At 37.0% G+C, this 19,600-nt stretch overlaps 1 protein-coding gene across 1 annotated transcript in view; it reads right to left on the bottom strand.

Moving 5' to 3' along the window:
* Positions 1–461: 461 nt before the first annotated feature.
* The window catches only part of LOC145778495 (sushi, von Willebrand factor type A, EGF and pentraxin domain-containing protein 1-like), a 178,906-nt gene continuing 159,767 nt past the window's right edge, over positions 462–19,600 (bottom strand). The window contains exons 34-35 of the mRNA XM_082589985.1: positions 10,146–10,259; positions 462–1,367 (exon numbers count right to left, since the gene is read on the bottom strand). Of these exons, the coding sequence (XP_082446111.1) occupies positions 1,162–1,367; positions 10,146–10,259 (320 nt within the window). The 3' untranslated portion in view covers positions 462–1,161. The remainder of the gene's footprint in view (positions 1,368–10,145; positions 10,260–19,600) is intronic.

Raw genomic sequence — 19,600 nt, 5'->3', positions numbered from 1 at the left:
TAGTCAACAGTGGCATGCCCTTTCGTAACCACGTCCAACCCGCAGTGGATAGCATTTCATAAACCGCATTTAGCCTGCACACATATTGCATCTAGCCTGCGTTTAGCCCGCTCGAGACCACTGCTTCCCCCTCGCTCAGCCCGTGCACAAACCGCAGTTTTCTCGCGTTCAAACTGCGTTTAGCCCGCTCGGGACCACTGTTTCCCCGGCGGCCAAAACCGTACGGGTACTATAAGGGCCGCCCGCAAAGGGCCTGCGATGCAGCCCACACTCTACCTGTACAGGGCCTGCATACTTGTGTTAGCTGGGTTAGAGCGTTGTTGTTCTACTAATAGTGTACCTGTCGATTTCGACACCTTTCGTTGTTAACGTATATCGACTTTCTCCCGTCATTCTAGTGTTAAATCTACCCAAAGACGCAATAACCATCAGGATAAAAGTTCTCAGTCCAAGGATCAAGATTATCAGTCAATTAATCGATTATTCAAACTTCAACAAACTATAGGTTTAACTTGATGATAATGATTACAGACAAAGTATGGGTCTTAAACCACAAGCATTGGACTATACGGGGCTATTTTGCACAAAATAAACTTAACGACCAAACAAACAATTGTGACAATTATAATTTTGCATTGTAGTGACCTCAAGTCGTTTGTACACCCACTAATTAGTGTACACCGGACATTGGTTGCATACAAACTACAGGGAAACTATGGGGCTTTACTGGACTGTTTCATATCAGGCGATAATGTTACATTAGTCCAGAAGGTGTGACGTCGGCAATGTCATTTAAGTTTTTGCTACCAACAATCGATCGGAATGCTTCAACGACTCCCAGGCCGTAATTTACGCGAATCTGCTTCTTTTGATCGTAAAATGCTATATTTTTAGCAAGGAGTTTATAGTACATAAAGGAACAATAGAGTTGTTTCTGTGTTGCTTGTTATGGATGTCGTACAGTTTATTATTATTTTGAGTGTAAGTCCATGCAACTTTATTGAAACTTCATTCAAACCTAAATATAACAACATGAATATTTGAAAAATTGAGGTTGAAAAAGTTGTTTTTTGGAAGATTTGAAAAACAAATTGTTAATTTCAAAATGAAAATTGGTCACATAATTTGCTTGACGCTTTTGTCCAATGTGCTCACACAGATCTATGTGCACTGAAATAATGTGTAGTCTGGCAACCAGTTTCCTCCTGCTTGACACGTGACGTTGGTGTAGGCAGCGTTTAAAAGCCTTCCAGAATCTTTACATTCGACTTGGAAAGATGAGCCAGTTGTTTGGTACGATCCGGTCACACCAACAGCTCGAACCTCGGAGCTAAGACGACTTTCATCGAAGAGACATCCGGACACAGCTGCAATGCAATGAGAACATTAAGTCTGCTTAGCGTATAGATAGATGGTTAGTAAACTTGTCACCTTTTCCAGAAACAAACATTTCGTTTCAACATGCACAAATGAAACTAGAAAATATCCCCGAAAAAATAGAAGTTTATGAAATATGGATATACATAGCAAAGCAAGGAGAGGAACATCTCTCCTTTTGTCGAATCTGCAAAAAGCGAGGTTATTGGGCAGCAGATTGCGCCCAGTGCGATGTATGCAAAGATAAGGGACATACAGCCCAACAATGTATAACGACGCAAAAAATAAACAATACACCTCAACGTCATACCTTCCACAAAATCATAAAGACAAAACATCACTATCAAACATACTATCCACAAACTTACAAAAATGGAATGATGACAAAATAATACTACTGGGTGACTTTAACCTAATCACAAATCGTCTAGACACTGCAAACCCTCAATCCTTCTCCAACACCTATGACAAAAAGGTTTTCAAAACACTAGCTAATAATTTTCAACTAATAGACATATTTCGATACAAACATCCACAAAAAGCAATCTATACATATTCACATCCAAAAGCAAAGACAAGAATAGATAGAATATCTATAAACAACAATACCTTGAAGCACTTTGAAAACATTACACATCACATAAATTTGTACTCAGACCATAATAATGCACCAACCTTAACATTAAGCTATCACACACACATAAAATGGGATCAACACACATATAAAGTAAATTACTCCATCTTTCAACATCAACATGTAATATCAGAAATAGAAACAACATGGATCAATTGGACAATAACAAAACCAAATATAAGGAAAAGAAAGATAAAGGAAAAGAAATACTTAAAAATAAGCTGATAGAGCTTTTACAGCAACTTTCAGCGATACAACGAGAAGCATATTATGCCAAAGCAAACCAGCAACAGATTTTACACTCTAAGATTGAAAACGAATTTCATTCAAGCTTAGAATCTGGCCGAGCAAAAATTGACCGATGCTATTGAACAATTTCACAAAAACAAGCAAAGAGAAATACAAATTTGCTGCAAAATACCTCAAAACGATTCAGAGCAAACAAGCAAAGGATTCTTTCATCTTGAAACGAAAAGAGGTCAAAATAATACTATCACCGAACTACATATTCGAGAACTCGTATATGTAGTTCGGTGATAGTATTCGTAGATACACTCGTACGTGACAATAAAATTGTAACCAACAAAATGATATTTTTACAGAAACACACAATTTCTACCATAAATTATGGGGAATTGATGGAAAAATCGATCCAAGTGAACAAGATGAATATCTAAACATTTTGAATCACGCCACAATACATGCAGATGAAGCACGAGAAAATGAAAGACTAATAATAAAAGATGAAATTAAGAACGCAATTGATACATTAAGGAATTCATCCCCCGGCTCGGATGGCCTTAGCGCAATCTTTTATCAAAAATGTTGGCATATTTTGAAATATGATTTGCTCTTCTTCTTCATCGTGTGTCACACGGCCGTATCCCAGAGCATCGCGCAAACTCTTGCTCTATCGTTGAACTCGGCCAAATCCTGTGCAGAGCACCGTGCTTTTAGGTCAGGGCATTCGAGTAGATGTTGCATCGTTTGCTCCTGTCCGCATTTGCAACTTGTGCTCCCCATGGAATAACCCCAGTGTCTCATCAAGGTTTTACACCTGCCAACACCAGTTCTTAAGCGGTTGAGGCAACGCCAATACTTCCACGGTTCACGTTTTCCGGGAGGAAGGCTCTCCATGGGTGTGAGCTCCATATTGGCCAATGTCGGTCCGGCTACCAGTCCCTCCTGCCATAGTTGAACCCGCACATTGGCGGTGACATCGTCCTGACCTAATGGGACAACTGAAGCAGGGAAACTTTTTCTTGACTTCAGACGCCTGTGTGCTGGAGTTTGGCCATACAGTGGGTGTCTCAAATCTATGTCCTGACAAGATCTTTCCTTTCTGCTGGTCACGCTTCTTCTGATGTTGGAGAGAGCAATTCAAGACAGAATGTGCAGCGACGTGATGTTGGTTGGTTTGAGACAACCTGTAATCAGACGGCAGCTTTGGTTCAATATAGGGTCAATTTTCTTGACATGTGCTGAGCGTTCCCACACTGAGCAAGCATATTCTGCAACCGAATAGCATAAGGCTAAAGCAGTTGACCGTATTGTGTCAGGGAGGGCACCCCAATTAAAGTTTCCGAGTTTCTGTAAAATATTATTTCTAGAAGCCATGATTTTCTTGAAATGTATACTAATTTTTTTCTAAAGAACACTGCGCATAGAGAGCAATCGCGCATAGAGAGCAATGCATCAATAGAAGGCTTCTCCATAAATGAAAAAGCAGTAAAAATTGAACAATACGCAGACGACACAACATTTATCACAACAAACTTAATTCAGTTACTGAAATACTTAAATAATTACAACTTTATCAACAAATTAAATAATATGAGATGTTCTACTGGTGCAAATTAAGCTAAACTATCACAAGATGTATACAGTGCAAATCTGCTTTTATTCCGACGTTTCGTCAATCAGACACGACTGACTTCTTCAGGGGGCTAGACCAGGTAGTGACTACCTGTCTAGCATAGCAAAACACAGGACCATGTTGCTGAAATCAACTCAACATGCAAAATAAAAATTCAACTTTTAAACAAAAAATTATCGCGCGCAAAGTTTGAAATAATTTAGAAAAAAGAAGGACTTACATATTAACGATCAACAAGAAACTTAAATAACAACAAGAGAGGAGAGTGAACAGCATGAGTCATGATGAATTGAGTTTTATAGGCACTACTGCACAGTTTTACAATCAGCATGAAACCAATTTAAAAAAACGTCAAATAACCACTTACAATAGTTTTTTGTAGATAGCAGGAAAAGAGATGCCATCATTCCGATTCATTACATGAGGCTTTTGATTGATTAACCAACTTTCAGAAAACATTCGCTTTTTATAATCACTTTCAACTTTTAGAATTTTAGAATTGCTCCAAGTTATTTTATGATCTGAAGTTATGGCATGCATGCATTAGACACCTGTCCACATTTGATAAAGCAACAGAACTATGGCATGAGTGGGCAAAGTACAATCTAAACTATAAAGTAAGGCACATCAACACAAAATTGCATAACCTAAGTGAACCACACTCTGATTGTCCAAATTCGTTTTATTCTTATGTTTTCCGTACCTTTCTCCAACTTCGAAAACACAATCCTGACTGGACTGATATATCATATAATACAATATACACAAACCTTAAATCACAAAAAGAAACCAAAACTGAAATTAAGAGCCAAAACAATGAACCAATAAGCTGGTCAGAAATACTCCTTACAAACAAAAACATCAAACCATACTTCTCAAACTCTAACATATCGATCTGTTATCGAATAGCACATTCAGCTTTTAAATGGGGCGACTTTTACAGACAATCTAACTCATGGCGTTGCAGCCAGAACAAACTTACTCAGTGCAAATTTTGCAAAATGGCTGTTGACAATATAAAACACCATTTAGCTAAATGTACCTTCACGAAATCAATTTGGATAAAAATAGAAAAGTTATATCATTCAATAACAAAACAAAGACTAAACTTACAACTGATATAATTTTATACAACCATTTTCCAAGCAGACAGGCAGACAACCTGTTGAATCTGCTGATCCTAAATACATTTAAGAGTACCATAATTAAAAAGAAAATTTCACTACACATCGGAGATAAATATATGTGGGACAACAAAAAACTTGCCAAAACTACCCTCTGGGTAATTAAAACGAAAATTAAAGAATATCTTCAAAGTGACACCTCTTTAATACCGACGCCCCTTACAAACTCCCCACCCTGTAGCATAAGTCGAATTAGTCCAGGCCCTTAGGGGAATCTTTAGGCTAAACGTGTTGCACGTTGTTTTTTTGCATATTTTTGCAGTTGGTCAACACAACTTTGATTTAGTGGGTGCCGTAACTTTTTGGGTTACGGGATTACCCCCAAAACGGGGATTTCCCCAGAAATTACGTTTCAGCTCTTTTTCGGCATTTTTGTGCAATTACATATTTGATTTTTGCACATTTTAACTTAATACTACAATAACTTACTTCGGTCACAAGCACGTTTAAACGTTCGCGTTTTGTCGCTTCTACCTTTTTCTCGACCTTTGCTATGTTGACGTGTATTGTTTTTGATATGATGGTCAGAAATAAAAACAACTGAACTGAAACTGAACTGCAGCCAGACAGTGGCGGCTCGTGGTCTTAAAACATGGTGGGGGGGGGGCTGCGTCAACTAGTGACCTAATATAAATAATTATAAACCTGTACCGGACTAAGTTATAAATGCACTGAGTTAGGGTTAGTAACACAGTAGCCTACACAGTAACATGTTCTTTTAATTGGCTGTCGTTTAATGTTTTTATCATTTAAAGTGAACTTTTGATAATGGTTTGAATTTGGTCAAGTTTAGGTGGCCACCAGATAGAGCTAGTAGTATTTTGGGACTTGGTATTAACTTAGTTGGTTAGATCTATGCTTGTGCTTTCCAACGATAGCAAATTTGTTAAACTTGAACAAAAAATGAATAAATGAGAGACAATTTCTTTCAGGTGTTTTTCAGTGCATTTCCACCACGTACTTCCTCCTTTATAATAGACCATTCCAACGTGTGTGACGTAGACGTCATCATCCAGTTGACCAACAAGGCGAATTGTGAAAGAGCACCATAATGGCTACAGTTAACATCTAAATCATGCCTACCGATAATTCTTAAACTACTTGAAAATATCACAACCTAATAATTCTTTTCAAGACAAGCGTGAACAATACATCTCATGCTTCTACTGGTCTGAAATGATTAAAAATAATTACAGTAATTGGCTTTACTTCACATCAAAATTAGTCTGTCTCAGTGACTTCTCAAAACACAGATCAAGTAAAGTAACCTACGATCAATTTACCTAATCACCGATAGATTTTTCACGCTTACCCTAAAGATTGACGAAAATTAAAGTTGGAATCCCTGACCACGGTCTGTTCTATTTGCAGTCCCCACAGCGCTTGTTCAGTGATGCTAGAAAACCTTTTTCTGAAAAACCTACGTCATAAAAAAAAAACAAGCAACACCGGACCTGCAAAATTTGCAGACCCAGAGTTGCCAATTAATTTTTGTAATACAAATTTTTTTTTTATTACAAAAAAATTAATATTAAGAGTTTTTTAATTCTTCAAGCGAAATAAATTGAAAAAACATGGCAAAACTATCTATATGTATTATAATTCACATATGCACAAAAATGTTGGGGGGGAAGCTGCAGTCCCGCAGTCCCTTATGACGAGCCGCCACTGCAGCCAGATACTGTGCACTGCATTGTGATGTTACAATGCGTTATTCCACTTTTGCTAAACAGGTGGCGTAATGACGTAGCGTAAAATATCAACTGAATATACAAAAATCGACCAAATTTGACGTAAATTTACGACTAAAATTACATTATCGCAAAAATGACCACTTTGTAGTGCTTTTAGTAAAAACACTTCCCTTGAAGGTAATATAAACTTGTACCTTCTGATGATTTTAGGCTATCAACCGACTTTCTATCGTCTGTGGTTATTTAAATGTTATAAAATTGGGGTTTTTTGAATTTTAAGGGGGTGTGCCTGCTCCCCCTGGGGGGCATCGACCCAAAATTGTGTTTGAAGGTGTATTTGGGGTCAACTACGAATTTTGGTAAACTAGACTTTTTGATTTGAAAAAAAAAAAATTTTTCGCTCCACCCTAGCGAAAAACTGCAATTCGAGTATGCAACATTTTGTTACCATCAGCCTGGAAAAATTAGACAACCATAAATTATCCTACTCGTTACATAAAACGCATACCCCTTAACCTTATCTGTAGCGATACGGGTTTTATGAGGACGCCACACTCAAGTATTGAAATATTTCTCAGAATGAAATATGCTAGAAAGGCGAAATTTCTTGAATTTTAGTTTTTGATAAGGTTAATCCTATCTTAATACGAGCTGTTTTCGTACGCGGAAAGCACGTTACGGGCTATCTTAGTCCCGTGCTAATTAATCGCTAATAACTGGAGCTATGAAAATCACAGTGCCAAAATATTTTACAAGGTAATAGCCATGTGCATTGTGCGTACAGAAATAAAATTTTTACCCAACAAATTTATTGAAATAAATTGTTTGAGATGAAAAAACGTCAGAAACTCGGTTTTTATTCTATAATTTTTAAAAATAGTTTCACAATTGAAATTTTTGAAATATAACTAAACTAAACAAACAATTACCTGTGCCCATTAATATAAGACATTGTTGAACGTTTCTACATTTCAAAGTAATTGCACTACCATTTATATTGCACTAAAATTAACATATAACTACCATTGCACGAAAATATCTAGTAACCTGAGACGAAATGCTTATTGTGAAGGGCAGGAAGGTAGAAAAATGACCAGTTTAGGTGTAGAAAGTTTGCAAAGAATAAAAACTAAAAGTCTAGAAATTTCACATTTCTACCATAATTCCTTCTGAGAAATATTTCACTAACAGAGTGGGGCGTCGTCATAAAACCATGTGTCGTTACAGATAGGGTTAAGTAGTGATAGTGTTCCGGGCTTTGTTTTGGGGTAAATGTCGATCGGTAGTTCAGTTCACGCAGACCACGCACAACGTATGGCGCATGATAGATGGTGTGGTTTGCGATTTGTTCCTCCTTGCCGCAATCACAGTTTGCGGATGGTGATTGTAATGTTCTGCCTTTACTAACTGGTACGCTTTGCTTGATTACAGTTCTTTTTAATGATTATAAAATCCGTTTCTATGTACAGAAGTAGCATACAAACACAACGGTTCATGCAATCTCAATATAAGGATATAAATAAAGGGTCTCATGAATATTACAATCCTCCCCAAGTTATAGATTTGGATTAGGGATAGCAACAAGCAAAAATATTCGACCATAAAATTGGCAAAACAAAATTGAGACAAACTGGTAAAAATTAACCATTGGCCATAAAAAAAAAAACATAAATAAACTTTTAAAATCGGTTTCATCAGTTTGGGCCCAAATTTTTCCCTTTGTCACTTTCCAACAATCGTACAAACGCAACAATTTGACATGACATTTTGATGATGCTCAATTCGATTGAGCTTCCGCCGTGTTAGGTGAACTGAAGATAGTACGATCGTTGCTGACGCTGTCCAGAGTAGTTTGAAGACAAAGAGCTTTATTCCTACTCAGTTTGTCGGATGACCTCAGTAAAAGAAAGTTGTCTCACCTTATGAGAGACAAAGATAAAACTGATGTAGTTTTGGGACAACATTGATAAAGGGGTGACTTTTGAGGAAAACAAATAAAATTATGTCAGATAGTTTTTCACAATCAGCCCATCTTGTTGCTGTTAACCGCAAGCTTACCATTACGTTTGAAAATTCTTCTCCTGGCTTTATTCCCACTTTAAATGGGGTCGCCTTTGCAGATTGAAGTCATCTACATCATTGTGTCAGCAGCATCTTCCTCCTTCACTCTCACTTTTTCCATATCTTCTGTCACACAATCTTCATTTTCTTTTCGGGTTTCCTCGTTTTCTTTTACCAACTTTCAATTGTATTATTTTGCTTTCGACATAATTTAACCCTGTTCCTGTTTGCAAACATGGTGCAAAATATAGATGGAAGATATTTTCAGTACGATGTTGATAATGGGAGAAAATCTTCACTAAATGTCCATGGAAAATCTCATGAACACCTCAAGCGCGATGTAACAGCAGTAAAGTGCTTAGGAAAGTGACTTTGTATTGTATTTGCACTCATTATTTTAAGGTCTTTGTGCTGGTTTCATATTTCATAACCAACGTGCAAATCTATTTTGAGAATTGCAGAGTTATTTTAGAATCTTCATAGAAACAGCAGGGACTCAAATTGCCAACCTTGTCGTGGTAACTCACACTTTTGAAGCAAACTACAACAGCTAGAAACCGCAACTCACGGGGCACCCATATCAAGCAGAGCGAAGATTTGACGTCGCGACCTACTTTTTCTGACAACTGCTGACGCAAAATCCAGCGGTGTAGTTAATCCCTCTTCAATTTCACGCTGATTAACTTTTTACTAGTTTTGCAGAAAATTTCGTGAGTAGGTGTTAAAAAACTGCTGATAACTAAAAAACTATACTACACAAAAATGTCATTTCATTACTAAACCAAAGATGAATAATTTTTTAGGAAAAATCCTAATTATGACTTTTCCAAATTAATTAATTATAAATAAAACTTCAGTTAATTTGAGCCAGTAGATCTTATAAAATCAATGAAAGTTTTAGGTATGGACGGCACCCGTCCACCCGTTAGTCTGAGTAGGGTTAACAGATAAACTATTTACCGGACTATAAATTGATAGTTTTAAAATTGATTTAGGCTTTTACGTTATTACCACAAAAGTGATAAACTTACCAAAAAATCGAATATGGCTCAATGTTTAGCTTTGGGAGAAAATTAATTTTGCAATACCACGGACAGATGATGGATATGTTTTCAAACCAGCTATTTTTGATTTGAATACTGAAAAGTTTGAGTGTTCATCACATGAACGTTGCAACTAGTGCTAGAAACGATATTTTTGATTTGTGAAAAATAAAAACTATGACAACAAATTTACTCGCTTAGCCAGCTGGCATGAACTTATACCACAATACGTCATCAACCTACTGATTCGTTTAGTTACAGTGGAATCATTTTTACCTGTTTGGCAATTATCTCCTCCATATCCTCTGGCACACTCGCACGTGTAAGATTTACGGTTTCCTCTGCATCTTCCTCTGTTTTGACAAGGCGAGCTCCAGCAGAGGCTTTCAACTGAAACAAACAAAACTAAAAGTGACAAAATAGTAACTCAAACAGTTTTAGTTAATAGATCTGTAGATATTACCTAGTTTCTATTAAGTACGCTCAGTACATGTTACCCCCAGCAAGTATTGCGTAGTAGTCTACAATGTAACCACATACAGTTTGCACCAATAAGTTGTTGATGTGTAAAAAAAGTCAGGAAATCTTTGATTGTGATTTGTTTAATAGACTTTTGAAAGCTTTGTTAATGAAGTATTGCAAGCGATTGAAGCAAAAATAAGAAGTTTTTTTGTTTTATTGTTAGTTACAATAGGCTTATGTCATGTTTCCGCAGCACATAAAAAGCAATCGTCATTTTCGATGGAGTACGTTTTCCAGAACAGGGTTTGCGTCATGCTTGACAGGATCTAACTTGTTTTTCATTGCTCACAATGACAATGCTTTCTTTTTCGAGACTCTTGACTAGCAGTAGCCACAGTCGAGGCAAGATAGGCAACTAAAGAATGTTTTGTTGGAGGATCACAACGAAGCTCTTTGATCAAATTCAGCAAGAACAGTTTCCTTGGACGTGCAGATGTTTGCCACTTCAGAATAAACAATGTATAATTCTATGCAAGCACAATCTACAGCATAATGACATAAAACACGAAATGGAAGCCAGAAAATAGATCAGTTTGCACTTATTTTCTTTGTGTATTGTCAAGAGTGCATTCGATGAAGTTATGTACATCTCAGACGAATACAGTGGCTGCTCGCTCATGATGTATCGACGTGACCTCCTTTTCGTTGCGTCTTCATCGTACCAAGAAGTGTACTTTTTATGCTTTTACTTCATTGGCTGAATGCAAACTTGCTAAAAACGTATCCATGATTGTGTTATGACCTTTTTTGAAATAGGGACTAAATAATTACGGAGAAACACATGCTGGAACACATCATTTTGTACTCTTCTTGATAAGCCCTTGCCAAATAAGGTGTCTCATTACAAAGGTAGGCTACTTGAAAAGGATCACTCACGCGCTCAGTTTTTCGCTCTGGAACGTATTTTTTCTCGGGCACTCCCTTACTCGCTTATTTTCTTAAAAGTAAGCGGCACAAAGTGCGATTATCTTAAACAAACAAGAAGTTTTGTTAGCTTAAGCAAGAAAACAGTCGTCGTGTAGACGCACCTTTAGGGTTGGCGTCACATAAGACAAACAACAAATTAGCTTCTTTTATCATTCATTCAACGTCTGAACACGTTGCGTCAATGCATCAAAAGGCTGATTTGCCTGCTATTGAAAATATCAGCCATTTGTAAATTATCCGTTTGTACTAAAAGTGGGACTGACTGACAGATCAAAGTAAGCAATAATGCTGAAAGAATGAAATATCTGAGACTATTGATGCCGAATTTTCAAAATGCCGCCTAGCAAATTGTAAACAACGACAGAATTTGCTCGATTTTAGCATGAGTTTAATCATACATCTAATAATTCCACACATAGAACAACCGCCACTCAACAGCTGTAAAATACAAAATCAACTTGGTTCTGGGCAGAATGTGTGACAGTTCATGGAAAGACACTATTCAAAATGATGCACAACGCAAAACTCAATGAAGACTGGGACGAGAAAGCAATGTAGATTACGCTGCACAGTGGCTTCAATACTAGGACAAAAAAGTGGACCAAGCTATACAACAAAGGTGATCGGTAAATGGATAACAGCATATTAAATATGTACACCCACATTTTTCTTTCACAGATGTTTCACGTGAAAAGTAAATTTTCCTCAACAAACTTTTTGTGAAACGTTTACAAACCGCGGTTTTGTGAAATTATTCATCATTATTATCTTTTACTTCTCAGATGCTGCAAAGCATGTCTGGAAAAATCGCGAAAAAAACATTCATTCGTATCTCATTAGACTGGATTGAATTTTTGGATGACCAATGAATAGTAGGCTGTGCCAAAATTGGCGAGGTTCATGGATTTTTCCATAACTTTCTGAAAAGTTGTAATAGACTTTTACAAACATGAACGTGAAAAAAAAGAACTAGTCATTTCTATGGTTTATTTTCATTATATCATAAACTATCATAATATATCAGAACTAGTCATTATATTTTCAAAAAAATGGTCATATCTCGAAAACCACTAAAGAAAAAAAAGATGAACGTTACATCAAAAGCTGCAGAAGTGGCATATTTATATCTGCTCTAAGAACACTTTTTATTCTAGGACAACTTGAAAAATATTCATAAGCAAAAAACTGAATTCTACTGTTTTTTGTAGTAGGGGAGATACAGGACCTATTACACATTTCTTTTCTTTTTTGCTCTCATTTCTTCAGCTCATGTCAAATAAGACAATTTCTTTAGAAAATACGGTCAAGGTCCATGTTTATTGACTGTATCAATATCTTGAAAATCGAATTTACTTTAGTGAGGTTAAAGCTTATACAAACTTTTTTGATGAGTGTATGATCGGTCCTGCCCCTGAAGGACCTATTATACACAAGCAAACAATGAAAAACAAAACATGTTTTTTCACTTTCAGTGCAAAAAAGCACATAAAAATGTGAAATAATAATAGTTAGTGTCTATAAAAATTTTAATTGTCAAAATATGATTAATTAGCATTACATCAATAGCTCTCAATTGCAGAAGAGGCGTCTTCATAATGGGGGTGTTAAACTCTTTTCGCCACGACAAAATTCACTATTTTTGTTGAAATGACTTTTGGAGCTTACATGTAATATAATGTTGCTAGAAAAGTAAGGTTTATTTTTAAAACGTAGAAAAGTTAATTCTTCAAGTGCCTTAACACATTGTATAATAGGTCCTGGACGTTACTGTTTAATAGGTCCTTCAAGGATTGATTTCAAAGGTCTGAGAGAAAATTTCGAAGTATTGCTTCATGTAGACTTTTTATGGACAAACATAAAACGAAAAACATTGCTGCCAGTGCTAAAATCTTGCAATTAAAAGCTATATATTTACTTTGTTTGCGGTTGAATAATCACTTGATTAGCTAAGCAGTTTCAATAGAGAGTGAATGCAAGAGCGTATTCTTTACATGGTAATTGAATTGAAATTATTTCAGTGTTTATGTGACAAATTTTGCAATTCGCATGTCGAATAGTTTTTCATAATGTTGGACTGTCCTTATCTTAAAAGTTTTGGCATGTCTTTTTGGATAATAGTTCAGTTACTCCTAATTCTGTTTTTGGACTATGCTATGCTTACGAAAACCCGCAATCTTAACTGTAAGAATATCTGATACGCTAAACAGTATTGCCTACAAGACGTGAAAAGTAAAATGTTAAACAGTTCAAGATTTAGATTAAGTAGATGGGAAGGCAAGGAAGCTAATCTTTGTGCCCACTTTCAGGCATGCCATTAACCCCATCTTAATACGAACTGTTTTCGTACGCGAAAAGTACGTCATAGGCTAACTTAGCCCCGTGCTCATTAATCGCTAATAACAGGAGCTATCAAAATCACAGAGCCAAAACATTTTACAAGATGTTAGCCATGTGTATTGTGCGTATAGAAATTAAATTTTTACCCAACAAATTTATTGAAATAAAGTGTTTGAGATGAAAAAACGTCAGAAAGTCGGTTTTTATTCTAATTTCCCAAAAATAGCTTCAACATTGAATATTTTGAATTATAGCATAAAGTAATGCTAATCTATACAACAAATATTACTTTTAATCATAAATATAAAACATCTTTAGGCGTTTTCACATTTCAAAGTAATTGCAGCAACATTTATATTGCAATAACATTAACATATGTATATTGCATAACCACCATTGCAAGAAAAATGTCTAGCCACTTGAGACGAAATGCTTATTGTGAAGAGCAGGAAGGTAGAAAAAATGACCAGTTTAGGTTTAGAAAATTCGCAAAGAACAAAAACTAAAAGTCAAGAAATTTCACATTTTTATCATATTTCCTTCTGAGAAATATTTCCCGGGTAGTTCTGGGCAAAACAAGTCGTCGTGTAAAATCGGTCAGTTTGATTTCAATCAAGCATAACTTTTTGTTTTGGAAATAATACACTCAAAAAAATGCTTTAGCGCACTTAGTGGTTCCTTTGTGATGTGACAACAACAACTGATGTGCAGTTTTTGCTTGCTGTCTTGGTCTAGGCTGCAAAACGTAAGTTGGTGTAAAATTTTACCTTCATATTTTGGACTAACTTTTTTTTTTGTGGTTTAGACTAAACAGAGCATTGCACTATGAAAATTGTTAATTAAACCAAGACTTTCTAGTTTAACCCTATTCGGACTAACGGGTGGACGGGTTCCATCCATACCTAAAACTTTCATCGATTACATAAAAGTTACTGGCTCAAATTAGCTGAAGTTTTATGACTTTTTCTAAAAATCATTCATCTTTGTTTTAGTAATAAAATGACATTTTTATGTGGTATAGTTTTTTAGTTATCAGCAGTTTTTGACACCCTACTCCTAAAATTGCCAGGTCATCTGAAAAACTTTATCATCTTGTACAAGCAAGTTAGCAAACATTTGTATTGTTTTTTGCCTTCCAAGATTTACTGCGTGACCTACATGACTACTGACCATTTCGGATTACATGCATGACTGGACCGTGTGCCTTTAACGAAGATATTAACGATTTCAGGAGATTACGACGGAGACATCAGAAATTAAAAAAAAAAAATGACTACTTTTAGCAAAAAAGCAATAGCAAAAAACTGGTAGAGTGTGTGTGTCCACTTAAAATTTTAACCAGTTTGTCAATAATTTTTCTTTAACTTTGCGAAAAAGGCAACCTCGTAAAGTTTTTATATCAAATGTTATTAGCAAATGAAAGTGTGGATGGAATAAGTCCACACGTCAGGCCATTTCCTCACAAAAATAGCTTAGTCCGAATAGGGTTAAACGAAATTACAATTATTGTACTTTGTCTCAAAACTACTCATCTTGTAGTTCTTCCTTGAAAATTAGTTTTATTGGGTATTTATTTTTGTTCAGTCATGACTGTTTTGGTTGGGGCAACACAAGTCAGTCATAAAGTGCTGTGCCAAACTTTTGCCTCAATTGGTGAAAATACTAAATTCTTTAACCAAACTGTCATGTAAGCTTACCTGGTTCATAGGGTATTATCTGCCTATTACATCAAAAATCAGCGGATCCTAGTGTGAGAGTGAGCTAAGATTTCCTAAATTTTGTGTCATGCAACATACCCTTGTAGGGCCATTCCGTGTCAATTCACACAGTTAAAAAAATCAACCTCTCCGATTGTCTTTAAATTTTACACACGTTTTCACTACAGTATCCTATATGATGAACATTTGCAAAATTTGAGTGAGATTTATTGAGAAACACCAGAGTTATGAAGCATTTAGTTTTGGAGGGGTCTGCCAAGGGGGCACGATTTTTTTGATTTTTGGCCATGTTTGAGGCCATATTACTGCTAAACCAAATTAGGTAACAACCCAATTTTTTTACAGGTGATAGTACTTCTGCCAAATATTGAAAAAACAACATCGTTGACATTGTCACTTTAAAAGGTCAAAGGTCATAGACATCCAAATTTGGCCGTTTCCAGTACTCTGCTAAGATTTTCCAAAATTTTAAAACCTTGCCAAGACTCCATTGTTGATTGTTTTGTGCTGAAATTTGGTGGAAATGTTGTTTACAAAATTCTCTATGAACTGAGAAAATATCAGTACAAAATATTAAAGGGTGCGGGAGGTATTTAATGTGAAACGTGGGTCGAAATGAAAAAAAGGAAAAAGTGAGATCGTTTTAATATTTTGGTTACCCATGACCCTAGTGAAAATTTGAACTTAAATTTTGTCCACTTATTCACTAAGATATGATAAGTCTACCATGCAAAATTGATTCTATCAAGTGTTTCTATCACTTGTTCACAAAGCAATTGTTCTAACATTTGACAACTGTAATGTACCATGTGGACCTCATTGTCAGTGAACAAAATGGCAAATTTTGTCATAATCTTCCTTTCTCAGTTTTTTTTTGGTCGTCCAGAAGAACCATGGATACTAGGCACGGCAATTGAACAAATAATGTCATAAAATGGAATCCAGCATGTTTGCTGATGTCTGTTTTGAACAAATGTGCTGCAGTATTGTACTTTGTATGTATATGTAACTGCACTTTGTCTGTGTCAATATAATTTTTCTTTCATCAAAAATACACTGACCTGTTTTACCCTTACTTAGGGACAAAACCAGTCATTTGAATCTGTCGTAAAAAAGATGTTGTATTAACATAAGTTTAAAACAAATTTTACTTTTTTTTGCTATCTTGTGGAAGCCTTAATATAACTGTTTAACACTAAAAATTGAGACATTTTTAACTTTATGTGAAGATATACACAATAATACCAAAATGTGACTAGTCTTGCCCCGCACTACCCTATTAGAGTGGGGCGTCCTCATAAAACCTCGTGTCGCTACAGATTGGGTTTATCTTCTTTGGGCTTCATCTGAGAGCTAGTAAGTGAAAGCTAAGTTCTCAGTCTCCCGATTGGACATTGTGATTATTTTGATAAGGTTTTATCAACATCAAATCATATAAAAAAACAACTTCACTTTGAGAACAGCGCATTTGTGTCAAAAATACAAGGAACTGCCATATTGACAGTATGTCAACATTTGTGACAATTGAGTTACCTAAATCCCTGTACTAATGAGAGCTAAACCAAAAGTAAGCTAGGTTTGGTCAGCCTGTATTAAATCAAAAAGAAACCACAGTTTGCGCCCAAATAATTGTTTTCAACTGCAATGCTAAAACTTGAGATGTAACATTTTTTACTTTTTTGTATGATGAAGGCATTTCAAGTATCTGAAACGAAACATTTTTTGTCTTTTGCGAAGTGTAAGCAAATTATCAAACCTAGAATGTTTGTTCTCTGTGTCGAATTTTATTCATTGTTTCCACGAGACTCCGCTCTTCGTTTTGTAGTTGATGGATTGTTATGTATTTGTTTATCAATACACACGCTGCTACATCCATACCAATTAACCTCTCCAATTCATTGAGTTTGAATGAAAACTTTCCATCACCAGCTTTCCCATAAATAACAGTGAATTTCTAGATGATCAATGAATTAGTGGAAGTGCGCTGAGTAGACCTCGCAACTGCACGTCTCTGTAAGAATATCATGTTGGTTCGGTCTATCTGGAAAAAAGGATTACGCTCGTGCTCTTTTTTTTCCTGTGCTGTCGCTGTTTTGCTTCTAAGAGACATTTGTTTTATTTGCAAGCGTATTCCAATGGCTATTTGATGGATGTCCTCTATTATTGTCTGTAAGAGCAGGTATCACAGGCATGTATAATATATGTTATACATGGATCAATCTAAATGTGGTCCTTTGCGTACCACTAATCGAAAAAAACACTACACTGAATTGCTTATTTATACTTATATGGTAATAAGGCGTTCAATAGTAATAAGGTGATGAGACCTTTAGGTCAAAACAGTGACGTCCTGTCTGCAGTTATGGATCAACATATATATGCGTTACGCATGTTATACAGTCCATAACCCTACATCTACATCTTTTGGACTCATGTTGTCAACCTCCTCGTGGTGAGTCCCGGTAACTGCACAAAACAGGCTAATGACAACAAAAAGAGACACATCAGGGCGTCTCTGGGGTGCTAAAAGGATAAACCCTCGGCCCCAGAGTTTGAAGAAAGAAGCCCAGAAGTCCCAACATCCTACAGCTTAACGTTGAAAGCCTTAAGACTGCTAAAATTGATGTCGTACAAAGAATAGCTCAACGACAAAAGGCCCTGATCATCATCCTCCAGGAGACCCACTGCCACAGCGCAGATAGGCTAGTGATCCCAAATTACTCACTAGCTGGGTCAATCCTAAGCAGGACACAGGGTTTAGCCACATTTGTCCACGAAAAGCTGAACTGGAGACTGGTTGAACAATCCCCCTCAGAGCTTGAATGGCTAAGTGTGGACGTCAACGGCTACAAGCCACCTCCCTCGCCATTCACTCCGACGGCCATCCCAGTCTACCTCCACCCTGCCTCTATGCTGGCGATTTTAATTGCCAGCACGTCGACTGGAGATACCGCATCACCAGCCCTTCTGGTGCATGTCTGGCTAACTGGGCATCAAATAACAACTATGCCCCACTATACAACCCCAAAGACGAAGCCAGCTTTACATCCGGGCGATGGGGCACTGGAAAAAACCCAGACATGGCCTTTGCTAGCACTGGCAACGACAATCAGCTTCCGGACAGACGTGTGCTACAGAAGTTCCCTCGGTCCCAACACCGACCTTCTCTCATTACCGCAATACCGCTCAAGACACCAATTCCGAGTGAACCAGTCAAGCGGTGGAACTTCCGTAAAGCCGACTGGAATCGCTTTTGCCTCCTTACCAACAAGTTCACAAATGAGTTACCTCCACCTAACTGTCACAATGTGGACGAGGCCTACCAGGACTTTTGCAACACCATCTTAACATGTGCCAAACAAGCCATCCCTCGAGGTCGTAGAAGTAACTACACTCCGTGCTGGGATGCACAGTGCGAGCGTCTCTACCAATCTTTTGTTAGCTTTTCAGATGGTCAAACAACACCCTCAGCCGCCAAGGCTCTTCTGGAAAGACCCGATGCAAAAAGAAAAGAAAGCTGTACAGAAACTATCCAATCTATCGATTTCTCGCACTCAAGCCGTACAGCATGGAGCACACTCAATAACCTTACGGGACGATCAAGACAATCACCCCGACAATGTCCCATTCCTGCTAATAAGATCGCATCGCAGGTAATAAAAAATGGGATATATAAGCCGTGTGATCGTGCCTCCGATCGGTTTGTTACCAAATAAGTGAAAAAGCTTTGGAAGATCAACACACCCGACCAGGAGAGCATTTCTAGCTCCTTCTCACGAAGCGAATTTAATGCTGCCCTCAAGCACCTAAAACCTGGTAAGGCCCCTGGTCCAGATAGGATATGTCCTGAACTTATCATGCACGCTGGTTATGTTCTAAAGTCCTGGTTATGCGATTTCCTGTCGTCCTGCTTGCGCCGCCTCAAGATTCCTAAAGTATGGAGAAGATCTCTGGTCGTCGCGATCCCTAAGCCAAACAAACCACTAGACGATGCAAAGAGTTATCGCCCCATCTCCTTGCTCTGCATCGCTTTCAAGATCCTTGAGAGACTGATCTACGCTCGTGTCGAACCAATAATTGACCCACTGCTTCCCAAAGAACAAGCTGGATTCCGACACGGGAAGTCAATATCCTGAGTTTTGTTGAAGTTTTGATGAAGTCAATATCCTGAGTTAGTAGTGTAGACCAAGTCACACTACTAACTCAGGATATTGAGGAGAGCTTCTC

Source organism: Aplidium turbinatum, chromosome 1, assembly GCF_918807975.1.
Source record: "Aplidium turbinatum chromosome 1, kaAplTurb1.1, whole genome shotgun sequence".
In the NCBI taxonomy this organism is placed as follows: domain Eukaryota; kingdom Metazoa; phylum Chordata; class Ascidiacea; order Aplousobranchia; family Polyclinidae; genus Aplidium; species Aplidium turbinatum.
This window is presented reverse-complemented; position numbering and strand designations above follow the sequence as displayed.